Genomic DNA, 24,207 nt, shown 5'->3' on the forward strand with positions numbered 1-24,207 from the left:
TTTTCTTGTTTTGAAATATATGGAGGGCAAAATTTATTTTTTTAATTATATTTTTAAACATATTTATGTGAACATATTGTGAAACATATTGTAGCAAATTATTGTAGCAAATTTAATATATTTAAAAATGCATTTGAAAATGTATATTTTGCCATATAAGTCAGAACCAGAATTACCAATATTACTTGAATATTACTTGATAAAGAACCTTTTTGAAATAGAAAGATTCCATGGATGCTAAAGGTTCTCCAGAGAGGGCATAAAAGAACCTTTATTTTTGAGAGTTTTTTGGAGGTCAGCGATCCTCAAATTTAATGGAGGCAACTATAAGGTAAAATAACATTTCATATCCTCTTGTTGAGAAGGTAAAAACACAAGTATTGTTTTATCTTAACATAAAAATGGTATTGCTTACAAATGACATTATTAATGAAGACTGTCTATAAGTGTTTCATGTGAAGTCTGATGCTCTTGAGCACTCACTTTCAGATGTTGCAGGACACCCCTAAAGCTCGACGGGAAGTGGAGCTTCACTGCAGGGCTTCGAGCTGCCCATGTATCGTAGGAATCAAAGATGTCTTTGAGAATTACTACCAAGGTGGTAGGGCGTGTTAACATAATTACATAAAAAAGGTTAATACCAATATACCACTTATAATAAACCAAAGTGTAGTGCCTTCAATAAGTATTCTGATTTCTGCTGTTTTTTTGTTGTTGTTGTTGTTGTTGTTTGTTTTTCTATCGATTCCTCAAAGAATGATAACAACATGATGCACATTTTATTTTAAACATTCATAATAAACATGAATATTAATATTAAAATAGAAAATATTTATTTTTAATTGCATTTCACAATATCACTGTTTTTATATCAGGTTTACCCAAAAGTTTCTATGCTATGAAACATTTAACATAGCAACGTAACTCAAAGATCTGTTTGAAAAGCAACAGAAAGACAACAAAACACACAAACATTGCTGAATGGTTAGAAATTATGTTTAAACTTGGGTTGAAGGTCACTAAGCTGAAGTATAATTTAGGCATAACTTATTACAGCCATTCTGTAAGTTTTCCCGAGGCCATTTGGCCTGTCTTACATGTTTTGTAATTGTTGGATCCTGCAGTGGTTTCCTAGTTAAAATGTAGCCAATAAGGTTTCTTTGACTTTAACTGAACATGGCAATTTAATGACTGCATTAAAACTCGCAAATGATCAAACTGAGAATACATTTTACAGCACATTTATGGAAGATTCTGCAATCTTATACTCTCTTGCTACTGGAAGCAAAGAGGAAAACTCAACACTCAACTACTCAGTATTAAAAGCAGCACTATGTAACTTTTGGCGCTCTAGTGGTTAATAAACAGAACTGCACGCATTCCGCGGAAGAACATTCTAACTGGAGCTGCTTCTCTAAATTTATGTTTATGGCGATTCACGCAGGTATGTGTTATTCCGCAGCGGTGACGACCCGACTAGCCTACAATAGTCCAAACATAAGCACTTATTATAAGTGTACCGTAGTGATTCGGGATAAGACAAAACGTGGTTTGGAAGATGAATTCACGATGTACTCGCTCATTATAAACATTTAGCAAATTTTGAACACAGAACAAGTTACATAGTGCTTTCTGTTTACTTGTTGAGTGTTAAAGCTTCAAAAATGATCTTATCTTAAAAATGAAATTAATTACTATCTAGTTGTTACTAGAATCGAATAGGCTACACTGTAAATAAATAAAATAAAAGTTGTAAATGAAACAAATATTATTGGCGTGTTTTACAAGAAAATGCGACCTCACTTTCTCTACCTCAATGTGTTACTTGTCATTTCTTTGTATTAGTGAAGTTTAGTAGCAATTTCTGAGTGAAAAAGTGTATTCTACACTAATTTTTCAGTGTAGATATAGTTTACGATGCGCTTACTTTTACAACACACATCATAAAGCTAAATTGCATATAAACACGGATTTAATTTTAAATTTTCTCCTAACTGGCAGCCAGAGAATTTATTGTACACTTTAACCCCTTAACTGTCACCCCCCATTTTTTAAAATAGGCATTAAAGTGCACTATCTAAACTTAAATTGTTGTATTTTATGAACACTTTGGAATATAGACCTAAGGTTGGTCTCTTTTAAAAGAAGAAAATTTGCAGATTTTGGCAAAAGTGGAATTTTTCAAAAATTAAAGTGCAAAAAGTTATAGAAGTTTAAATGTACTGTAAATAAAATGCGCTATATAAATTTTATTTTATTTTATTTATTATAAATATTTTACATAACAGGTTTTACTCTAAAAATGGTATAAAATTAAAGCCTTCTGTTCTAAATAAGGTTTGTTCCAAATTTGAAGTTGATATGAAAAAAATTGAGTTCCTGTGAGATTTTATTTAGGGCGTCATACCACAAACAGCCACTGGGAGCCATCAAAACTCCTTTGGAATTTTTTTTAATGAATTTTTCCCTAGATTTCTCTGTCAATTTTATTTCAATTCTCAAAATAACCACCAAATATGAAATCCTGAGACTCAGACCTTTTCCAATGAATATGTTTGTTGCCAAGATTATAAAAAGTTTTGATTCTACGTAATGCATTTTGTAATTTGACACTTGACACTGCCCACTAAGGGGAAAGACCGCCTTAAGATTTTAAAGTACCATTTCCATAGTAATGCAATGTCAGATTTCAAAATGAATATTGGGCTTCTAAGCTTTCAAACGACATTATAATTTATGATGATTACTAAAAGAATAGAGAAAAAAGGACAACAAAAAAAGAGCGCCAAGCGTCCCACAGGTGGGACGGTGACAGTTGAGGGGTTAAAGCATCCGAATGAATGCCCAGCTCAAGCTTACAGACTTTGGATTCGCCAAAGAGACCACATCTCACAACTGCTTGACCACCCCGTGCTACACACCTTATTATGTGGCTAAGCAGACAAGTCAGTTTCCAGTTTCATTTGGTATCATAATACAGTGTAGCTAAAATTAATCCTTCTCTTTCAGCCCCAGAGGTGCTTAAGGTCCAGAGAAATATAAGTCATGTGACATGTGGTCACTAGGAGTCATCATGTACATCTTGTGAGTGCAAACAATTTGATGGCTAAGAAATATCATGTTATTGCACTTTCCTTCAGAACAAATATTATGTATTCTCTTAGGTTGTGTGGATACTCAAACCACGGTTTAGGCCTACTGCTCTCACCGGGAATGAAAAAAACGCATACGGAATGGCCAGTACGAATTTCCACACCCTGAATGGTCACAAGTGTCGGAGGAAGGTCATTTTATGGTATGTAACACTTCTAATGGCACGTTTTGTTCAAATGTCATCACGTGAGACGTTTTTTCTTGCATGCTGATTTTCAAGTATATATTATTTATGTAAAAATAGGGGAAAATGATACACATACAGTAATAACATTTTGCTAATTTATTAATTTTCACATTTAACGTTTAGTAATTTGCATTCTTCAAATCATGTTTCTCTCTCTGGATGTATGCAGAAGTCAGTGAATGTTCCTCCAACACATCTACACACAAGTCGAGTTCTGAAGGAAGAGAGTCATGTCTGGGATAAAGTCAAGGTCTGTTCTCATATACATAAAATCATTATTTAATCATACATACAGCACCATTCAAAAGTTTGGGGTTAGTAAAAATCATCATTCTTGAGCATGAAATCAGCATATTAGAATGATTTCTGAAGGATCATGTGATACTAAAGACTGGAGTAATGATGCTGAAAATTAGGCTTTGATCAAAGGAATAAATTATCTTTCAAAATATATTCAAATACAAAACAGTTTACATTTTAATAATATTTCACAATATTATTGATTCTAATTTATTTTTGATTAAAATAAATAAATAAATAAATAAAAATTCAGTCTTGATGTGCATTAGAGACTTCTAAAACATAAAAAAAATCCTGCCACCCCCAAATTTTTGAACGTCAGTGTCTACGTTGGTATCAGTTCAGTGTCAGATGTCATCATTTCCTGTAAATGCTTTTGCAAAGCCTATTATCAGTTAGGTGTCAGATGCCTAGCAACAATAAGAGTGGACCACGAACAAATAAAGATTAAACCAATCAAGGACTCGTCCAATCCTCTTCTTCTAAAGAGAAGAAAGAAAACGGCAGCTGTAATGAAAGAAGCACCAGGGCCGTGAAGAACAAATGCATGTGGAAACATGCACAGCTCTTGATCACTAACAGGACATCACTCAACAACTAAGGAATAAAGGAAACAAAATAGGGCCTTTCATGGCATTCAATCTTGATTTTTAATTCAAAGCCTGCACCAGTTAGTTGTGCAAGAGGTATTATAATAGTTCTGATGATGATTTTATATCTAGAGATTCCCTACTGTGCATATATGATCATTTAAAAGTTTTGGGTCAGAAATATACATTTTTTTATGTTTGTGAAAGAAGTCTTTTATGTTCACCAAGGCTGCATTTATATGACCTAAAATACAGATAGATAGATAGATAGATAGATAGATAGATAGATAGATAGATAGATAGATATACTTACTTATTGATTAATTGATTTTTTTGTTTTAAGAAATCTTACTGACCCCAAATTTGGTAATGCTTTATTTTAGGGGTTTCTTAACTAGTTGCTTATTAGCATGCATATTACTAGAATATTAGCCATTTATTAGTAGTAATTAAGCACATATTATGCCTTATTCTACATCCCTAATCCTACCCAACACCTAAATTTAACAACAACCTTACTAACTATTAATAAGTAGCAAATTAGGAATTTATTGAGGGAAAAGGCGTAGTTAAAGGGATAGTTCATCCAAAAATGAAAATTTTATGTTTATCTGCTTACCCCCAGGGCATCCAAGGTGACTTTGTTTCTTCAGTAGAACAAAAATTATGATTTTTAGCTCCAGTCGTTGCAGTCTCTCAGCCATATAATGCATGGCAAATGGTAACAAAATCAATGAGAGTAAAAAAAAAAACATGAATAGACAAATCCATAGTAAGCCCTGTGGCTCGTGACGATGCATTGATGTCTAAAACACAAAACAATCATTCTGTGCAAGAAACTGAACAGTATTTATAATGCTATAATGTTATAATGCCAATTGATCTTAATTTGATCTTTTTCAAATCAATTCAATTTTTACTTTATTGTTGGAATTTCTTCCAAAAATTGTCTCGCATCCCATAGCGTTTGCGGTCTAACATTTATTCACATCAATACACATTACTGTCACATTACACTGCCAGAAGGAACATAGAGCCGAGGATAATCGAAAGAGTCTTTATTAATCCAACACAGGGGTAAACAGGAGGAAGACATGCACATGTAACTGGTAGACCCGACCAACAAGAACTGATTAGACTGGGGTTTTTAAAGGCAGAATAATTAGGGAAGAACAAAACACACTTGGGATCAAATTAACACAATCAAATGGAAGACAAACTGTGTCACAGGGGCAAAAACACACACAGACCAGTCCATAATCCTGACAATTACACAATATAATACACACACACACACACACACACACACACACACACACACACACACACACACACACACACACACACACACACACACAAAAGAAGTCATGTTTAACATGTTGCTTGTGCTATTGCTAGCCAGTGGTAAACTTCATGAAAATTGGTTGGGCTACTTTGACATGTCCAGTTTTATTAGTTTTACTGAAATCTGAGATGATTTAACTGCACAAGCTATGTGAGTAGAGTTCACAGTTGAGTTTAATGTTAAGAAACCCCCTTTACCCCAGTATGTAAAACCATTATAATTCCAGCCAAAGGTAAAACATGCCCCATCATTCTAAGTCAAATGCCCCAGAAATGCATGCACACATGCACAAAGGCTCATCCTGTATAGAGATAATGAATAGGCAGGGATCCCGTCCTTACAGAATCTATGAAGTAAGGCTGTTAAAATGCAGATGTTTTGCCTTCTCACACATGGCACTCATATACACAAAGCCTCAAGGCACCAAACACAACATAACAAGTTAGTGAGGCAGTAGACAAAGCTTCACTGTACTGGCTTTACACTGAAGGCTCTGGGCTGTGCAACTGTATGCGTTTATTGGAATGTGATCTACTATATACTGTAAAAACGGCTGCACGGGGCACATTATACAAGGTACAGTTAATGATCTTTTTTTCTGCATGTGTACAAATGTATTTCACAGTTAGAGGAATATGAATGTAATACAAACTTTCATGATGTACTAGGATAATGATCTCATTCCATCATGATGTTTGCATGCAGCATGATTTTTTTTTCTCATTCCCCAAAGCAAAAAGCAAAAAGCACAGAGGCTACAGCAGTAGGTATGTGTTTAATCCTTTTCTTTTTAACAGATATATTGCATGAAACAAAATGCATTATGAATGTTTTTTTTTTAACTGAAGAAGAGGAGTGCATTTTTGTCTATGCAGTTTATAAAGTAGAATGACTGAATTATTATTACTGAATAATTATTTTATTGCAAAACATACTCCAATAATTTTAAATGATTTACAGTGTTTACAATGATTTACAATTATTATTTTTCCCCTCTAAACTTTCTCTCATTTTAATAAAGTAAATCTGCTCTGACATGTATTACTTAATCATGAAAGGGAATAATGTTACATCATTATTGGCATTTTAAAGACGTTTATGTCTTCAGCCAAAATCCTGAAACTTAATTTTTAATAAATAAATAAATTAAATTAAAAAGAAAGAAGATGAAGATATATGGGCATATATGGCAACTTGACAATATATTTATCAGGTTACAATCAATGTTATATAATGTGATACATGAAAAATGAATTATTTTGAATGAATTTGATTTGAATTTAACTGTGTTTAAATTATTCACGGGTTTTGAAGAAAGACATAAATAATTTATCTAACAAATTAGACAAAAAGACACATGAATAAACATGTTTAATCCATAAAAATAACATCCTCATCAAACCAAATTTATAATGCAATACATGTCCAAACAAGCATGTAAGCAGATGTATTACTGTTGTACCATATTATTATACTAGTGTGAAGCTGTCACCAGCACTGAAAGATGGATTTATCAATCATCACCTCTGTTAACAGTACCAAAGCTTACCTCAGGCAAAACTTTTCTTCCCCAAAACTTTCAGTTTTCTTACAAAGAAAAAAAAAACACGCAGCATACTTGCCCAGACCTGAGAGAATTTTTATGATGTCTGTTTTAACCACAACTCTGCTTTGAGAGATATAAAACATACCACATGTAAATAATGTTGATGATTTATTGTAATGGTAGTTTATATACAGAAACCATTGTCAGGAGGATATAAGATCTAAAGTATGCATGTCTGTGCCTTAATGCTTGTAGAATGTAATAATGTTCTTAGAAGTTTCTCATATAAAACACAAAGAAATGTTGTGTAACTCTACTGTATACAGTGGGGTCTAAAACCATTGGAAATCTGGGATTTTATATGCATGTACTTGCTATTATATGTATCTACTTTGTTTACAAAACAGAATGTTGTTTAATAATTTAATAATAATTTAAATAATTTGTAAAAATAATAATTATAATAAAATATTATTATGGATAATTTATCATTAATATTACTTATTCAGTTATAAAAATGTAAAAGAATAATAACATTCTTATTTGATATTTTAATAATAATTCAAAGAATTTGCACTGAAAAATTATGAATTTATTAAGAACAATGTTTAATTAAAAATGACTAATTTAACTATATATAAATAAACATTTATGAAGTTTCAAAAATGATATGTGCACATATATTTGTGTCCTCACAGGAAACTCAGTCACAATGAAAGGCTGGATTTTACTGCTAATGTTGGCAAGGCTTGTTGATTTTTCCATGACACAATCAACCAACTCTTTAACCTGGCTAAGTTATCTGCGCAACCGAGCCTACAGTCACGGTTATGGCCGCAGTCACTATAACAACCATGCCTCTCTAAGAGCAGAGGATGAGCCTCCTGTGCTGGACTGTCCTTTGGAGTGCGACTGTCCTCCTTCCTACCCCACTGCGATGTACTGCAACAACCGCAAGCTACAGCACGTGCCGTTTGTCCCATCTCATATCAAGTATGTATACTTACAAAACAACCAGATAACGGGCATCACAAATGGTGTCTTTGATAATGCTCCAAATTTAGCTTGGATCAGCCTCCACACAAATAAACTGAGCTCCGACAAGATTAGTGACAAAGTCTTCACCAAGCTACCAAACCTTGAGCGCCTCTTTTTACACAACAACAACCTGAGCCGGGTTCCACAGGGTTTACCACGTTCCCTACGAGATCTACACTTGAATCACAACAATATTTCCAAGGTCCCGGTTGAATCTTTCCGTGGAATGAGCAACCTGACAGCCCTGCATCTCCAAGTGAACAGCATTGAAGACCTCGGCAATGCACTTGAGGGTCTGCTGTCCTTGACCCTGTTAGACTTAAGAGGGAACCGACTGAAGAAGATTCCAGAAAGCCTGCCGCCAAAGCTGAGCCAACTCTACCTCGAGTACAATCACATATCCAGCGTTCCTGCTGATTTTCTGAGCCAGAGGCCTGAGCTGCGCTTCGTACGGCTGTCCCACAACCAGCTCACCAGTGGGGGAATTCCAGCCAGCTCTTTCAATGTCAGCACACTTGTGGAGCTCGATTTGTCTTTCAACAAGTTGGAAAGGATTCCCATTATCAGCACCAGTCTGGAGAATCTGTATCTCCAGGCCAACAAGATCAAAGGTATGGAAAGAAAAAAAAAAAAAAAATGTTACAGTACACATACGACCACAAGGCATGTCAAAGGCTTATATGCAAATCTTCTCCTAAAAAATATGCCTGTCCTTATGGCATGCTTCAAAACAGCCACTTATTACAAATATACATTACTCTCAAGAACAAATATTGATATTTAAACAGAGTTGATATATACAAAGGGTGTTTCTTCAACTTTGGACATCTTTATGTCACCAGGTTGATATTTTTTAGTTTTAAATAACATTTAAACTTCATCCTTTTGTTATATAAAGATCACATTAAAATTGTCTCAGAAACCGTATGACCTCATTGTTTTTGATAATATTATAATACATTTTATTTATTGATATTATTGTTTTACACTTGGCCCAGAATCTCCACTGAAAGATAATTACAGATAAGAGACAGAATTATAGATATAGATCATAGACAAATTAGACAAACTAGTGAGAGTGTTAAAGGTTTTATATGAAGTGTCTTCACTTAATAACATTTAAATTAATTATTTGATACAATGGACATATTGTGTATACATTTTTTGTACTTATAATTATAAATTTTTTACACATAATATAAGTACAGTGTTGACCCTAAAACAAATAGCAACACTGTTTTGCAATACATCATGAACACAATACATACATAATACTAAACAATTAGTAGATAGCAGTTAAAGATACAATGTAAAGTGACCAAAAGACTTTCAGTTCTAAAACGCTGCAGGACCAGAAATGTCCCTAGTTAAAGAAACACCTACAAACAAGGTTTGAAGAATATCACAAATGGTCTTCAAAAAGAATAATTTGTTTCATGCATTCCATGAAAACATATTGTGGGATTTGTAGGTTTAGGCATAGTTATTCTAATGTGATAAGACATCTGCTTGGATAAGACAGTAACTTAATGTTTTCCCCACATTTTCCAGAATTTTCAGTGAGCAGTTTCTGCAGAGTTGTGGATACAAACAATTACTCTAATCTGCGTGTACTACGTCTGGAGGCCAATGAAATTAGAGCCCAAGACATACCGACTGAAGCTGTGCTCTGTCTGCGCCTGGCAACTAACATCGACCTGTAGGCATGACATCAACACATCCAACAGTAACCTACTGTCAAGCTTGAGCAGAGAGAGACAGAGAGAGAGAGAGAACATCTTGGAAATAAGAGTTTAGTTATCTTTTTGTAGTAAAAAGTGACCACAAAACCAGTCTTAAGTCGCTGGGGTATATTTTTAGCAATAGCCAATAAAACAATGTATGGGTCAAAATTATTGATTTTTCTTTTATGCCAAAAATCGTTAGGTTATTCAGTAAAGATCATGTTCCATGAAGATATTTTGTAAATTTCCTACCGTAAATATATCAAAACCTAATTTTTGATTAGTAATATGCATTGCTAAAAACTTAATTTGGACAACTTTAAAGGAGATTTTCTCAGTATTTAGATTTTTTTTCACCCTCAGATTCCAGATTTTCAAATAGTTGTATCTTGAACAAATATTGTCCTATCCTAACAAGCCATACATCAATGGAAAGATTATTTATTCAGCTTTCAGATGTATAAATCTCAATTTCCAGAAATTGACCCTTATGACTGGTTTTGTGGTCCTGGCTCACAAATGCTTGTGGGAGTTGTAATAAGCAAATTTATCACACATGCTTTGCAATATCAACAGAAAATATGTTAGGAAAATGATTATAACATTATAAAAACATCTGATGTCTTTGTATGTGAACAAGCCTGAAAATTTTGATGTGGATATTTTAAAGTCAATGTGAATTTTTAACAATCCATTTTATTTTTGCATCAATAAGGACAGGAATGCATGGAAGCTCATTTCTTTCACAGAATAAAAATATCAAAACGGTAATTTAAACTTTTTATCTCACAATTCAGATTTCCCCCCCTCCCCCTTGTAATTCTGAGAAAATAATAATAATTGTGAGATATAACTTGCAATTGCAAGAAAAAAGTCAGAATTGCAAGAAAAATATAATAAACAATAAAAATACAGAAATCTGAGTTGGTGTCTTGCAATTGTGATTTTATTTTTTTTTTTGTGAGAATTGTGAGATATAAAGTTGCTTTTTTTCTGTGGCGGAAAACAAGCTTCCATAGGAATGTTAAATGCAGGTGTGATGAGAATGCAGTAAAAATGTAATGATAAGTTGCATGAAGTCGGTGTACTTGACTTCTGGGTGCAAAAGATAATTTTAGAATTATTTTAAAACACATTTATAGGTAATTGTGTTTATCTTTAACCTTTTAGTAAATGCATGGTACAAATAATGGTGTTAGTTGGGAAACTTTGGGGCTTTGTTTTATAATTGTTAGCCAATATTTCTGGCAGTGGAACAAGATAAATTGCATGAAGGTTAATTTTATTGTGATCACAATTTGAGAAGTTAGTTAATGAGGATGACCTCATGAAAATATAAATAATTGAAAATTGAGGAAAGATTAAAAAATCTAAAAGTTCAGTTCTATAATAGAATGTTATGAAGACCTTGAGAAGCTCTGACCACTCTTTACGAATCTTCTGGAACCACTGCAGTTAACCTACACTACAACCTGCTCAAAGCTTGCATCACTGGCTTTGTCTTTTGTCTAATATCCATAAAATCTATGATAAATGAATAAAAATGTATAATAATAATAATAATAATAAAAAAACAAGCAAACAATGGGAATATACTGTGTAAACCTTCTTGTCACAGTACAATGCATTGTCGCTTGGAAATATTTTGAGGATTTTTTAATCAGATGAAAATTAATGTTTTACCTTCAGAATGTGCTAATCCAAGTCATATTCATCAGGTTTAATTAGCAGCCTTGATCTTCAGTGAAAGCATTAAGAGGACCTGGTTCCACGAGTACAGTGTTAATGTTAATTACTGGAGATGAGTTTGTCACACATTGCACAAAAGAGCTGATGAAATGTCAACATAGCCTGGCGGAACATCAGTTTAACTACAGAATGTTGTTCCTTGCGCCACCTGGTGGATATTGTGTGAAGCACAACGTTTAAATTTTTTTTTGAAAAAGCGCCTGCAGGGTGCTCCGTGGTCACGTGTGGCGAATTGCAGGGTGCCCCTAGAAAAAAAGAAGCATTTTCAGTGGCCAGATCTGTAGGCGTATGTCTGTCACTTCCAGGGAGGTGCCACAGGGGGGCGTGAGGTGTTAGGAGCTTCCAGTACAGAAAGTACAAACATAGTGCAGACAAACATATAATTAAGGTAATAAAAACACTAATAATAAAGATAATAGACAATAAATTATAAATAACAATAGTAATAAAAATATACAGAAAAGAAAAATGATGAAGGTTTGATGAGTTATTTACAGATGTGCAGTACTGAGGTGTGTTATGTGTTGTTCAGGTGCTATGTGGCCTGTTCTTGTGTCTGACTGTTTTGGTGCTCAGTGATCTGTTGCGCCATCCAGACGGCAACAGTTTAAAGAGATAGCGAGTTGGGTGTGAGGGGTCCAGTGTGACTTTTTTAGCTCTTTTCCTCACTCTTGAGATATAACGGTCTTGGAGGTTGGGTAGAGGGGCACCGATAATCTTCTTAGCAGTACTGACTGTCTATTGTAGTCTTCTGATGTCTGTTTTGGTAGCTGAACCAAACCAAACAGTTATAGATGAACACAGGACAGACTCGATGATGGCAGAGTAGAACTGTGTCAGCAGCTCCTGTGGCAGGTTGAACTTCCTAAGCTGGCAGAGGAAATACAGCCTCTGCTGGGCCTTTTTTCACAATAGAGTCAATGTGATTGTCCCACTTCAGGTCCTGAGAGATGGTGGTGCCCGGGATCCTGAATGACTCAACTGCAGCCACAGTGCTGTTCATGATGGCGAGTGGGGAGAGTGCGGGGGGATGATAGTCCACTATCATCTTCACAGTGTTGAGCTCCAGGATGTTAAGACTGCACAAGACAGCCAACTACTCAACCTCCTGTCTGTAAGCAGACTTGTCTCCGTCCTTGATGAGGCTGATGACTGTGGTGTCATCCACAAACTTCAGAAGCTTGACAGAGGGTTCCTTTGAAGTGCAGTCATTGGTGTAGAGGGAGAAGAGCAGTGGGGAGAGAACACGTCCCTGCCAGTGCTGATTGTGATAGTCCTGGATGTGAGTTTGCCCAGCCTCACTAGCTGCTGCCTGTCTGTCAGGAAGCTGGTGATCCACTGACAGATGGAGGTGGGCACAAAGAGCTGGGTCAGTTTGGCTGAGAGGAGGTCAGGTATGATGGTATTGAAGGCCGAACTGAAGTCCACAAACAAAATCCTTGCATAAGTCCCAGGTCTATCAAGATGTTTCAGAATATAATGCAGCCATATGTTGACTGCGTCATCCACAGACCTGTTTGCTCTGTAGGCAAACTGAAGAGGATCCAGCAAGGGTCTAGTGATGTCCTTCAATAGGCCAGGACCAGTCTCTCAAGTGACTTCATGACCACAGATGTGAGAGCGACCGGGAATGATGGTGGAATGTTTGAAGCAGCAGGGAACTTCGCAGAGATGTTGATGTTCTGGTGATCTGTTGAAAATCTGTGTGAAGATGGGGGCCAGTTGGTCAGCACAGACTTTTAGACAGGCAGGTGAAACACCGTCTGGGCCTGAAGCTTTATTTGTTAAGATGGGGGCCAGTTGGTCAGCATGGCTTTTAGACAGGCAGGTGAAACACCATCTGATGGTGGGGGAGGGAGGGAGGGGGGTTGCAGGGTGGGGGGTAGGTGAATGTGTGAAGTGTAGATCAGAGCAGGTGCTGGGTGTCAGTCTGGCCTTTTCAAATCGACAGTAAAACACATTCAGATCGTCAGCCAATTGTTGATTCTCCACAGAATGTGGGGGTGGTGTCTTGTACGTGGCGTTGTTCCTCAGTCCAGTCCATACTGATGCAGGAGGTCGTTGGCTGAAAGCTCTTTTCTCAGCTTTTCAGAGTAGTTCTTTTTAGCCACTCTGATCTACTTTGTTAATCTTTTCCTGGTCTGGTTATACAAGATTTTATCCCCACTTCTGTAAGCAACCTCTTTGGTGTGACAAAGCTGTTTGACTTTCCCTGTAAACCAAGGTTTATCATCATTGAATGAAAAGAATGTCCTGGTGGGGATGCACATATCATCACAGAAACTTATATATGAAGTTACAGTCTCTGTGAGCTCATCCAGATCGGTGGCAGCAGCTTCAAATACACTCCAATCAGTAAAGTCGAAGCAGGCTTGTAAATCCCGCTCTGCTTCATTAGTCCATCTTTTAACAGTTCTTAAAACAGGTTTAGCTGATTTCAGTTTCTGCGTGTAACCCCAAAGCTGCCCATGGGAGAGAGTAATATGCATCTTTTATGGCTGTGAAGTAGTGATTGAATATATCACTGTCTCTGGTGGGACATGTAACATGCTGTCTATATTTTGGCAGTTCACGGGAGAGATTTGCTTTGTTAAAATCTCCAAGAATGATTAAAAGAGAGTTAGGGTACCGCTGAACTAGTTGGAATTAGTTCATCTGTTTTGTTAGGAAGGGTTTGGAGATTCGCTAGATGGATACAAGGAAGCGCTGTTCGGAAGCAGCATTTGCGGAGCTAAACCAGCATGCCGGCGAGCTTTACTCTTTTCTGTCTGAGCGCACGTTTGACTAGGACCGCTGCCCCTCCAACCAAAACATCAAACAAAGCATCTGAATAATCAAAAACCAGAAAAAAATTGTCTGGTGTGTGTGTTGTCTTATGTCCAGTAGTTTGTCTCTTGTAAAACTGATAGTAAGAGAAGGACTAAACACAGAACAAACAAACAAAAACAGTAAAAGAAAGGGAGAGCTCCATGCCACAGCAGCCATACGTGGCACCATCTTTATGCAGATGAGTGTGAAAATAGATTTTATTTATGAAATATAATGGTTTATAAAAAAAAATACAGTTGCCAAATGCATAGGCTTTCTAGCATTAATATGGTGCTACTATAGCAACAGTTTAGGACAGTTTGTTTCACAAAGTCACATTTTAATTGTTACATCTGACACATAAACTTTTTTATTTCTCCTTCAGACAACTAAGTTGGTGACATACTGTATTCAGCAGGTAACCTTTTATACGTCACGGGCCACATGGACCAATAGGATTGGCATATTTTTACACGTGCTTCAGACACCGGTCATGCTGGCAGCATTCTCCAAAGTGTCCGCTAGAGGACTCAGCATCTCGTTTCCTCTCACGTGTGTAACCCGAGATGTTCCCCTGTTGAGGGCGTGTCCTTTGAGACAAAATATAAACGAACGGAACTAGAAATATATGGTGCACGCTTTTTCAAATCGCAACTTGTTAAATGGATTATTTTGAAAAAGTTAATGAAGTTTCTACGTTAAGTTAATTGCAATGGTTTCAAAACAATGCATAGTTTGTGTACAATGATAAATCATCTATACTGTTTTTGCCCAATTTATTACAGAACAAACAATAATCGAATAACCAACGTTGTTTATTTGTTTATTTAATTTGCAAGGCTTTCAATTTCATTAGAATAGTTCGATTAGTAGCCTGTCAGTCTACAGTGTGCTGACAACAATGCCCGAAAACCTCTACAAATTGATCTGTGGGCTAATAACATGTAAGCTAGCCTGGTATGAGTATTCTGTCATTAATTATTATTATTTATTTTTTTTTGCAAAAATCTTTCCACATACACCTCTTTGGGAAGTACTAACAGGTATAGTCCACTCTAAAATAAAACATCTGTCATCATTTACTCACCCGAAACCAGTATAAACTTTTCTTTTTCTGTGGAACAAAAAAGATACTCTGAAGTACATTGAGAACCAGTAGATTTTTTTCATATTGTTAATATTTTTCAAAATATCTTAAACAAAAGAATAAGTCATACAACCTGGAAACAAGTGAGGGTGAGAGAGTTTTTATATTTGAATAAACTATTCCTTTAAAATGTATCTACAAAAGCATGCCTTTTTTCTTTAGGTAACATTCAAATAAAGGACAAATACAGAGCATTGCATAACAATTTAGACAATCTGAGATAAATAACTACTTCTAATAAATATTAATAAATGCCATACACAAACACACCAACTACTTCTATCTTTAAAAAGTTATTAGTGTAGCTGTCTAAAGAATAAGCACTACAGGGGTGGCGAACGTCGGTCCTAGAGAGGCGAAGCATTGCAGAGTTTTGCTTCAACCCTAATTAAACACACCTGAACAAGCTAATCAAGGTCTGAAGGGTTACTAGAAAGCTACAGGTAGGTGAGTTTTAATTAGGGTTGGAGCTGAACTCTGCAGGGCTGTGGCTTTCCAGGACCCCAAGTTCACCACCCCTGCACTAGTAGCTAATTAATAAGTACTAGTAAACCTACCTAATGAAAAAGATACTAGTAGCTAAAAAATAAAAAAAAGAACACGAAAAAAATGGAATTTGTAAGCTGTAAAATGTTGGTCAAATTGTTTGTCAGCCAAGTATTCACGAATGAACGATTTATTTGATTTGCCACTAAACACTAGATGGTGCTGTTGCAGTACAATTTTACTAAAGCTCAATCATGGAATCAAATTTCCCAGGCTGGTGCTTCTGCAATAGTATACCTATAAGATCTAGCATGGTGTCCTCATTTGAGATTTAATTTCCGTCTGTATGAAAATGTTTTGAAATTAAGCTTGGCCGAAAATAAAAGGCTCAAGTGGGACATTTTTATTTTAGGAAAAGCACTCACCTAAGCTTCACCTCATTAAGATTGAATCAACCTTAATCAAAATGACAGCTTTAGTAATAACCAAAAGTTGATTTTGCTTTATTAGTCCTAAAAAAAGGAGAGTTCTAGAGAGCCGTGTAATCAGACAAACTTCTAATATTGAATGTTTGTTTTCACAATCACAAGCTCAGGGGACATGGACAGTGTTCAGTACTGTCAACAAACGGACAAAACAAGAGAGATGAACTCTGATGTGTTTGAGTTGGTCTTAATGCCTCATTAGAGTATTTGTTTTCTGTTTTCAAAGATATTTTTTTCATGGACTGGCCCAGAAATGTTCGATCTGTACTAAGGGACCTCCTCAACCACCAACTTCTTTCTCCCTGTCTCTTTGAAGTGAACCATCTTTTATATAAGTTAAGAGTTGAAGATAGGAAGATGGGTTATCACAGATGACAGGAAACCTTTGTGAGAGGGCTGAAATGAGAGTTTGAATGGAGAGTGAGTCCTGTGTTAGAGATGCAACACAAAGTAGATGTGGCATGTAGTCAAAGTGAAGAATTTTTAATGAAGGTATTAACTTGTTAAAGGCAATGAAATGTCACGATCTGGTGCCACTGTGAAGATTTCAGTTCACTGTTGTGTGGGCTGTCTAATTAAAAAACCTCTTTGCATATCTGTATTATTTTTAAATTGTCATCGTCAGTTGTTAATAGTTTAAAGCATTCATGATGATGATCTTTTAATATTGCATGAAATTCTTTGATGAAATAGTATTCTTTCTTTTTCTTTCTTTCTTTCTTTCTTTCTTTCTTTTCTTTCTTTCTTTCTTCTCTTCTTTCTTTCTTTCTTTTTCTTTCTTTTCTTTCTTTCTTTCTTTCTTTCAACAACACAATCCTTATTTAGTGGTATAGGGATCGGAATGGAAACATGGAAACAAAAAGCTCAGCTGATTTTCACAGAACTTAAACATCCTTTATTTTCAACATTCTATACAGGCCCTTTTTTAATTGTTTATTTAATTGTTTTTACTTGCTTTTTTTTTGAAAAAAAAGTACACATTAGCATACTTTTGAAAACAGTGCTTATTACAGCAATAATATACTTTAAATTAAAATATACTTTAAGTGTGAAATGTAATTTTTTGGACACTTAATTGGATGTTATTTAAAATTAAATGAAGATGTATTTATAGTTTATATTTGTATTAAATGCAATCAGTTGAACTTAGTGCTTTCTGACCTTAAGTCAGGCTTTAAGTTTCATAATAACTTATGAAGCACTGTTGAATGTACTAATAAGAATTTATGGTAAATTATTATAATCAAGTACTTTACATGTGCTTTACTATGTTTGTCAACACATTAAAATAAGTCTAATTCTTTAATTATTATTAAATATAACAATTTAAAATGTGCTTTAAACCTTTTATTTTGATATTACAAAGTGCACTATAAAAAAGGGTGTTAATAAAAAGTCACGAAAGTGCACTTAAGTGGCCTTTTATTTCAGTAATAATATAAGTACACTTTTTTAAAATATACTTTTAAGATTTTAAGTACACAACAAGTGAACATTCAGTACAACTAAGTGCACTTCTTTTTCCACAAGGGTGATTAACTAATAGACGACAATAGTTGTTTATATTTATATGACAAAAACTGATTTTTTTCTGGACTAATTGTTTTTAAATTAGGGGACTTTTTAGTTATTTTTCTATTATTTTTTTAATTATTATTATTATTCTATCTCTTTATGTGATATTAAAGAGAAATGGCATTAAAAAAATCATTCTAATTTTAAATGACAATTTTAGAGGGGTAGGCCTAGTTGCAATATATATATATATATATATATATATATATATATATATATATATATATATATATATATATATATAGATAGATATATTTTTTTTTATAGTGTAGTTTCAACATATACCAGCAGGAGCTAATAGTGCAACACTAACCAAGCCCTGATCTGTCTGTCCTCATCCATGCCGTCAGATTAACGTCAACGGAAGAGGAAAGTTGTTTCAGAGGAAGAGCGAGTTATTACATTTTGATTAAAGATTACAAAGACAAACATTTTTTTCTTTGGAATAACATATACCAATGAATTGATCACAATACGACCAGTAAAGTGCATTAAAAAAGTAAATAGGGTCAATTTTGATATCATGTTGACTTTAAAGTCACTCCCTTAACCTGACATACTATAAATAAAGGGTGTTAAAATGTGTAATTGTGTTCGTGTTGGTGGGGCACAGCACCTCATGTCTGATTATGTCTATAGTAAAATGTGAGTCAGGTTCTCATTTATGAGTCAGGTTCTCATTATATGTGTGTGTATATATATATATATATATATATATATATATATATATATATATATATAGATATATATATATATATATATATATATATATAAGCAAAAAATGCAGAAAAAAAGTATATTATTTTAATCAGCAAAATTGATATTCAAACTGAAATGTGTAGTGTCTGCCATAGGCTGTTTCATAGCAACACTAAATCTTTGAATTCTTGTGACAGCTTTATCATGAGGTAGATATATGTAAATGCAGGTTTCTCTCCTGCACTGTTCCAGATGGCAACACTGATCTCACTCAACTCAATGAGGAAACGTCAGTAGAGTAGCATACACACTGCACATCTGGATCCCATCCGTGTGTTGGACACAGACAGGGGTGAATACCTGAGTGGACAGCTTACTCTAGTCTCTCTGCAACATCTTTAAATATGCACACTATCTATCAGAAAGCTATTGATTTCTACAAGCAATGAACCAAACTTGACAATCATACATATCAAAAGCCATATATCTCTCGCTGTACCACGCCATGCGGATACAGCATAGTTTTCTTTGAGGAGTCAAGACAAAAATTGCCCTAATGCCCTGAAAACATAAGCACAGTCAATAGTAGCCTTGTGCAAATTGACATGCTGGTACAAAGCCAGCGCAATCTGCCCTGAGTAGCCCAAGTCTAAAGTGGACGTTGGTGCCAGAAAATGAAAAGATGTGCTTTATTATTCAGAGCAATAGCGGCTGTTGTGAAATAACTTTTCTTAGGAATTTTATTATGAATTTGACTGACTTTATTTAAAAGATGATGCATGGAATTTGACCTTGACCCTCATACAGTGTATCTTTGATTAAAACAACATTAATAATAATACTACTAATAAAATTGTATTATATTTAATATTACTTAAAGGGATAGTTTAAAATGGACATTTCTGTCATCACTCACCCTCAAGTCATTCCAAACCTGTACAAGTTTCTTTTCTTTTTTTCCTTTGAAGAATGTTATACACCAAACAGTTTTTGTTTCCATTTACTTACATTGTACGGGGAAAACAATTATCAAAATACCCATTTTTCATGTTCCAGAGAAGAAAGAAATTTATATAGGTCTGGTACAACACGAACATGATTAAATGAAGACAATTTTCATTTTTGGGTGATCTATGCTTTGGATGCATTACTTTCTCATAAACTAGTTAACTAATATTAACTTATACAAGCCAGAATCTTATACTGTATTGGTATATGCAGAAATTAACATCAACCAAGATTTAAAAAATAAAAAAAATGCTGTAAAAGTATTGTTTATTATTTCATGCTAACTACTGAAATAACCAATGAAACTGAACCGTACTGTTAATTGTTACTATATATTGTTCTTCATTCCATATTATATTTTTACTCATATTGGTTAGGAAAAGGATAAAATACAAACACTGGGAAATGCGCAGTGGTGTGGCAACTCCAGGACAGGTTTGAGAAGCAATGTTCTAATCTGAAGATTCACATGCTTCTGAAAATGAAAAAGTCACTGATTTCTCAAACATATCAGATTAGTGACATCAAATCTTTAAAATATTTGTTTGAGACGACACCTTTATTTAAATTTGTGTCTGAACACTAGTGTGGTGTAATATTTATCAGATAACCCCCTAAACAGCATGGATATGAACTAAACAAATGCAATGATTGCTTTACAGGTCAGTCAAGCTTCTCTTCCTGTGTATGTGGGTGGTTTTTGACTAATAATAAGCTGCGGAATGGACCAGCATCTGACAGAAACATAACATTTACGTTGTTCACCAAGAATTGGATGCCTGAATGTACTGAGAAGAACTGTATAAAATAACTAAATGTGTTTCCGGGGGAAGACGTACTGTTCAAAAGTTTGGGGCTGGTATTAAAATTTGAGTAAGCTTTTTTAAGAGTTAAGAGACATAAGTTTTTATATTGGTATGTTAAAGTAAGATGTCTCTTATGCATAAGACTGCATTTATTTGACCAATAATACAGTAAAACAATAATACTGGGAAGTAATATTACAATTTAAAATAACCCTTTTCTGTTTGAATATATTTAAAAATGTAATTTATTCCTGTGATGACAGAATTTCCCACAGAAATAATTCTAACATGCTGATCTTGGGCTCAAGAAAAATGTGTTATTATTATCAATGTTAAAAACTGTATTTTGTATTCTTGGATGAATAAAAAGTTCAAAAGAGCAGCATTTATTTAAATACAGAAGAAAGTGTAAAATAATGTGTGTCTTTGTTGATGTTTTTGTTGATTATTTTATTAGTTTATTTATTAGTTTATTCAAACAGAAAAAAAAACAAAAAAAAAAACAAAAAAAAAAAAATTTGAAGGTCTGTAGTCACAGATGTCCCACTCAGTATTGTCCTTTTCTGAAAAGCACATCTATCATAAAGAATAAAACTGAGCATCAGTGTAAAATGTAAAGCCATTAGTTTGTTGTCTGATAGCTGCCCATTTTCAATAGCCTCAGGAAATGACTCCTCACACATTTGACAATTCTTGAGTCTGAACAATTTGTGGTTTCTTTTCCCAAAGAGAAAGAACACACAGAACCCAATGCTGAAATCGGCCATGCAGCAAATTGAAGGCAGACTTTTCTCTCACAGCTCCCCTGACTATTTGTCTCTGTTTTATTCCTTCTAAAGGAATGGTGTTTATATTTGATGCTCTCGTTTTACAGCAATGTTGGCATGGCCTTGGTCCAGAGTCACATCTCAGTGTATCTTTCCCATAATGCTTAGTCCAGCCCACTATTTTCACTATTCTGACAATGGCAAATAGAAATAGAATGGAAAGACTCAAACTTAATATTTCTGACAGAATATCGATAGCAAATTCTGCTATTCATTAAATTAGAGAACGAAGATCAGCTCATGGTAAACGATCAGCAGTGCTAATTTTGTCAATTAAATGAAAACATTCATTACTAATTATTTTTTTTTTAATTATTTTTATAAGTTTGATCTTTTAGATTTTGACTGGGGCCAACTGCATAAACCTAGACAATATGTTAAGAATAGTTTAAGGGGTAATAAATATTATTATTAGGTTTATGTTTAGACCAATCTATGCTTTAGCGTAACTTAAAGTTCTAACTAGTCTTAAAAGGATAGCAGATAGAATAGGATAGTAGAGTTTGAACCCAAGTGCAGTATAAAATACCAAAAAAATTTTTATCAAATGCAAAATGAAGGAAACAAATGATGACTTGAACAAACTTGAATAAATGGAAACAAATGATCAGTTGGCTTAAACATAAATGTTAACAAATGACTTGAACAAAACAGAATCAACAGATTTTTTTATCATGCTGTTTATCATGTATAGTTTATGGGGACTCTCTGTAGGCATAATGAGTTCCCCACAAGGATAGTAATACCAGTCATTTTTGACCTTGTGGTGACATTTGGTCCCCATAATGTAAAGAATACCAGTTACACACACTCTCTTACACACACACACACACACACACAAACTAATTAGGTAACAAGAAAAATCAAGGCAGGAAACAGGGCAAGACAAGAATTACGTTCAAAGTAAAAAGCTTGAAGTCAGAACATAAAACATGAAGTCTACAGACATGACAAAAACGCTATTTTCGTTGACTGAAAATATGTATCAATAAGAATAAAATGGACTGTATTTTACTGAATATGACATGACAAAATATTTACTAAATTCAAAGGAAATTTTCATCAAAAACTAAACTATGAATAGCAATATAACTGATTAAAGCAGAAAATAAGTAAAATTAACTATTTTTGTGTAAGAACACAATCACTGATTTCACTTACATATATCCATAAACCAGTTTTATACATGCAAGCTTTATCAGTAATGTATTAAGACCAGAAAATGGATGTTTGAAGTCATTAGCTGTACAGAGAGGAGGAAGGTGATGATGTCTCTGCTGTCGTGGTTCCTCTCTCATATCTCTCTTTCCTCCATTATCATTCCTCCCACGGCAATCAGCTCAGATCAGTGAGGATAAGAGGAAGAGAGTTCGAAGGAGCGATGTGTAAGCTTCCTGTGGAATATGCCTAATATCTTCTCTTGAAGTTTGTGTATTGTTTGCATGAGTGTGTGTGGAGGTTCTGCTTAAGCTGAAGAGACAGATGTGAATCCACAACTGCCCAAATGCACCTGTTCCTTTCATGCACAAGCCTGTATCTGGTCTTGCACAACCGCTCATTCTTACTTGTCATCAATAAAAGTAGTCGACTTAGTGAGCAAGTCAGTGTTTATCTAATGTAAATTACTCACCATATACTGGGCGGCTTCAGTGGTCTTTGCTGTTTCTGGCAAGTCTAGCGCTGCGTTGACAGAGTGTGTGAGAGTGGGGAGAGTGTTCACACAGCTGAGACCATGTGGGTGAGAAATTAAAGCTTGCATTTCTCCAGTGCCAATTCATTCTGTTTTCATTGTCTTGAACAGTGCAAAAACAGTCATCCCCACTCTTGAATAGTTTCTTTAACAGTTTTGGATTTTGAATATAGTCTAACTGAACCGTTTCATGATCACAAAGCTATCCGGGTTTGTGCTGCAATCCAGGCTCATTGGAAATATGTGACTCTGCCTAATTTTTTTTCAAAACCTGAAATACAGTTCACCAAGTACATCGCTGCACTTTTCAGGTGACACATCCACAAGATGTGCTACACTGTGAAAAAAAAGAAGAAGAAAAAAAAAAGCTGTTGCTGGGGTGGTTCCCTATCAAAAGGTTTTAATATGTACAATTAACATACTAATATGTACACTTTAGGATCTAATATGTATCTTTAAGGTACTAATATGCACCCTTTATAGGTATAGATTTGTACCTTCTGAAAACAGTGACAGTGACAGCTTATTTACTTTTTTTCTGAGAGTGTATATATATATATATATATATATATATATATATATATATATATATATATATATATATATATATATATATACTTTTTTCTCCATTGCAGATGAAGGGTTTATTAAACAGCACGGGATCATGAAAAACCTGCTTGTAGGTACAAAATGGTTGCAAAATGATATTTCCATATTTGCATTTCAATGCAGTTTTAATTTTCTCAGAAACAGGTAAGTGTGACTGTTGTAACATTTTATTAAGGTGTTTGATATACATATGAATTGCAAATATATTTGGCTGTTAAAGTTAACTAAACAAAATAAATGTCGTGGAGTGGAATGCAGTTTGTGGACCCTTGTGAAAATTTTAATTTTAACATACTTTTAAAAAGACTACTTTTACAGACATAATATACTTTAGAAGAATGAATAGTGAATAGAAGAATTGTGAATATATTTTAATGTGATATCTCTCTTGAATGCCATGTTTTTAAATATATTTGTAATTGCACATTTGAAATT

At 34.4% G+C, this 24,207-nt stretch overlaps 1 protein-coding gene and 1 pseudogene across 2 annotated transcripts; both read left to right on the forward strand.

Annotated features, from left to right (window-relative positions):
• The first annotated feature begins 2,836 nt into the window (after nt 1-2,836).
• Nucleotides 2,837-4,394, forward strand: LOC122146007 (annotated as a pseudogene).
• A 1,569-nt stretch (nt 4,395-5,963) lies between these two features.
• LOC109088965 (fibromodulin-like) lies at nt 5,964-10,081 on the forward strand. 2 transcript variants are annotated; one of them, XM_042762643.1, is made up of 4 exons: nt 5,964-6,151; nt 6,309-6,342; nt 7,820-8,770; nt 9,711-10,081. In XM_042762643.1, exons 1-4 carry the CDS (start codon nt 6,086-6,088, stop codon nt 9,860-9,862), a joined length of 1,203 nt encoding a protein of 400 aa, XP_042618577.1. In that variant the 5' UTR covers nt 5,964-6,085; the 3' UTR covers nt 9,863-10,081. The 2 variants fall into 2 exon arrangements, with proteins under 2 accessions (XP_042618577.1, XP_042618578.1); XM_042762644.1 differs by lacking the exon at nt 6,309-6,342 and having other exon boundaries at nt 5,997-6,151.
• The last annotated feature ends 14,126 nt before the right edge of the window (nt 10,082-24,207 follow it).

Source organism: Cyprinus carpio, chromosome A8 (assembly GCF_018340385.1).
Source record: "Cyprinus carpio isolate SPL01 chromosome A8, ASM1834038v1, whole genome shotgun sequence".
Lineage (NCBI taxonomy): Eukaryota > Metazoa > Chordata > Actinopteri > Cypriniformes > Cyprinidae > Cyprinus > Cyprinus carpio.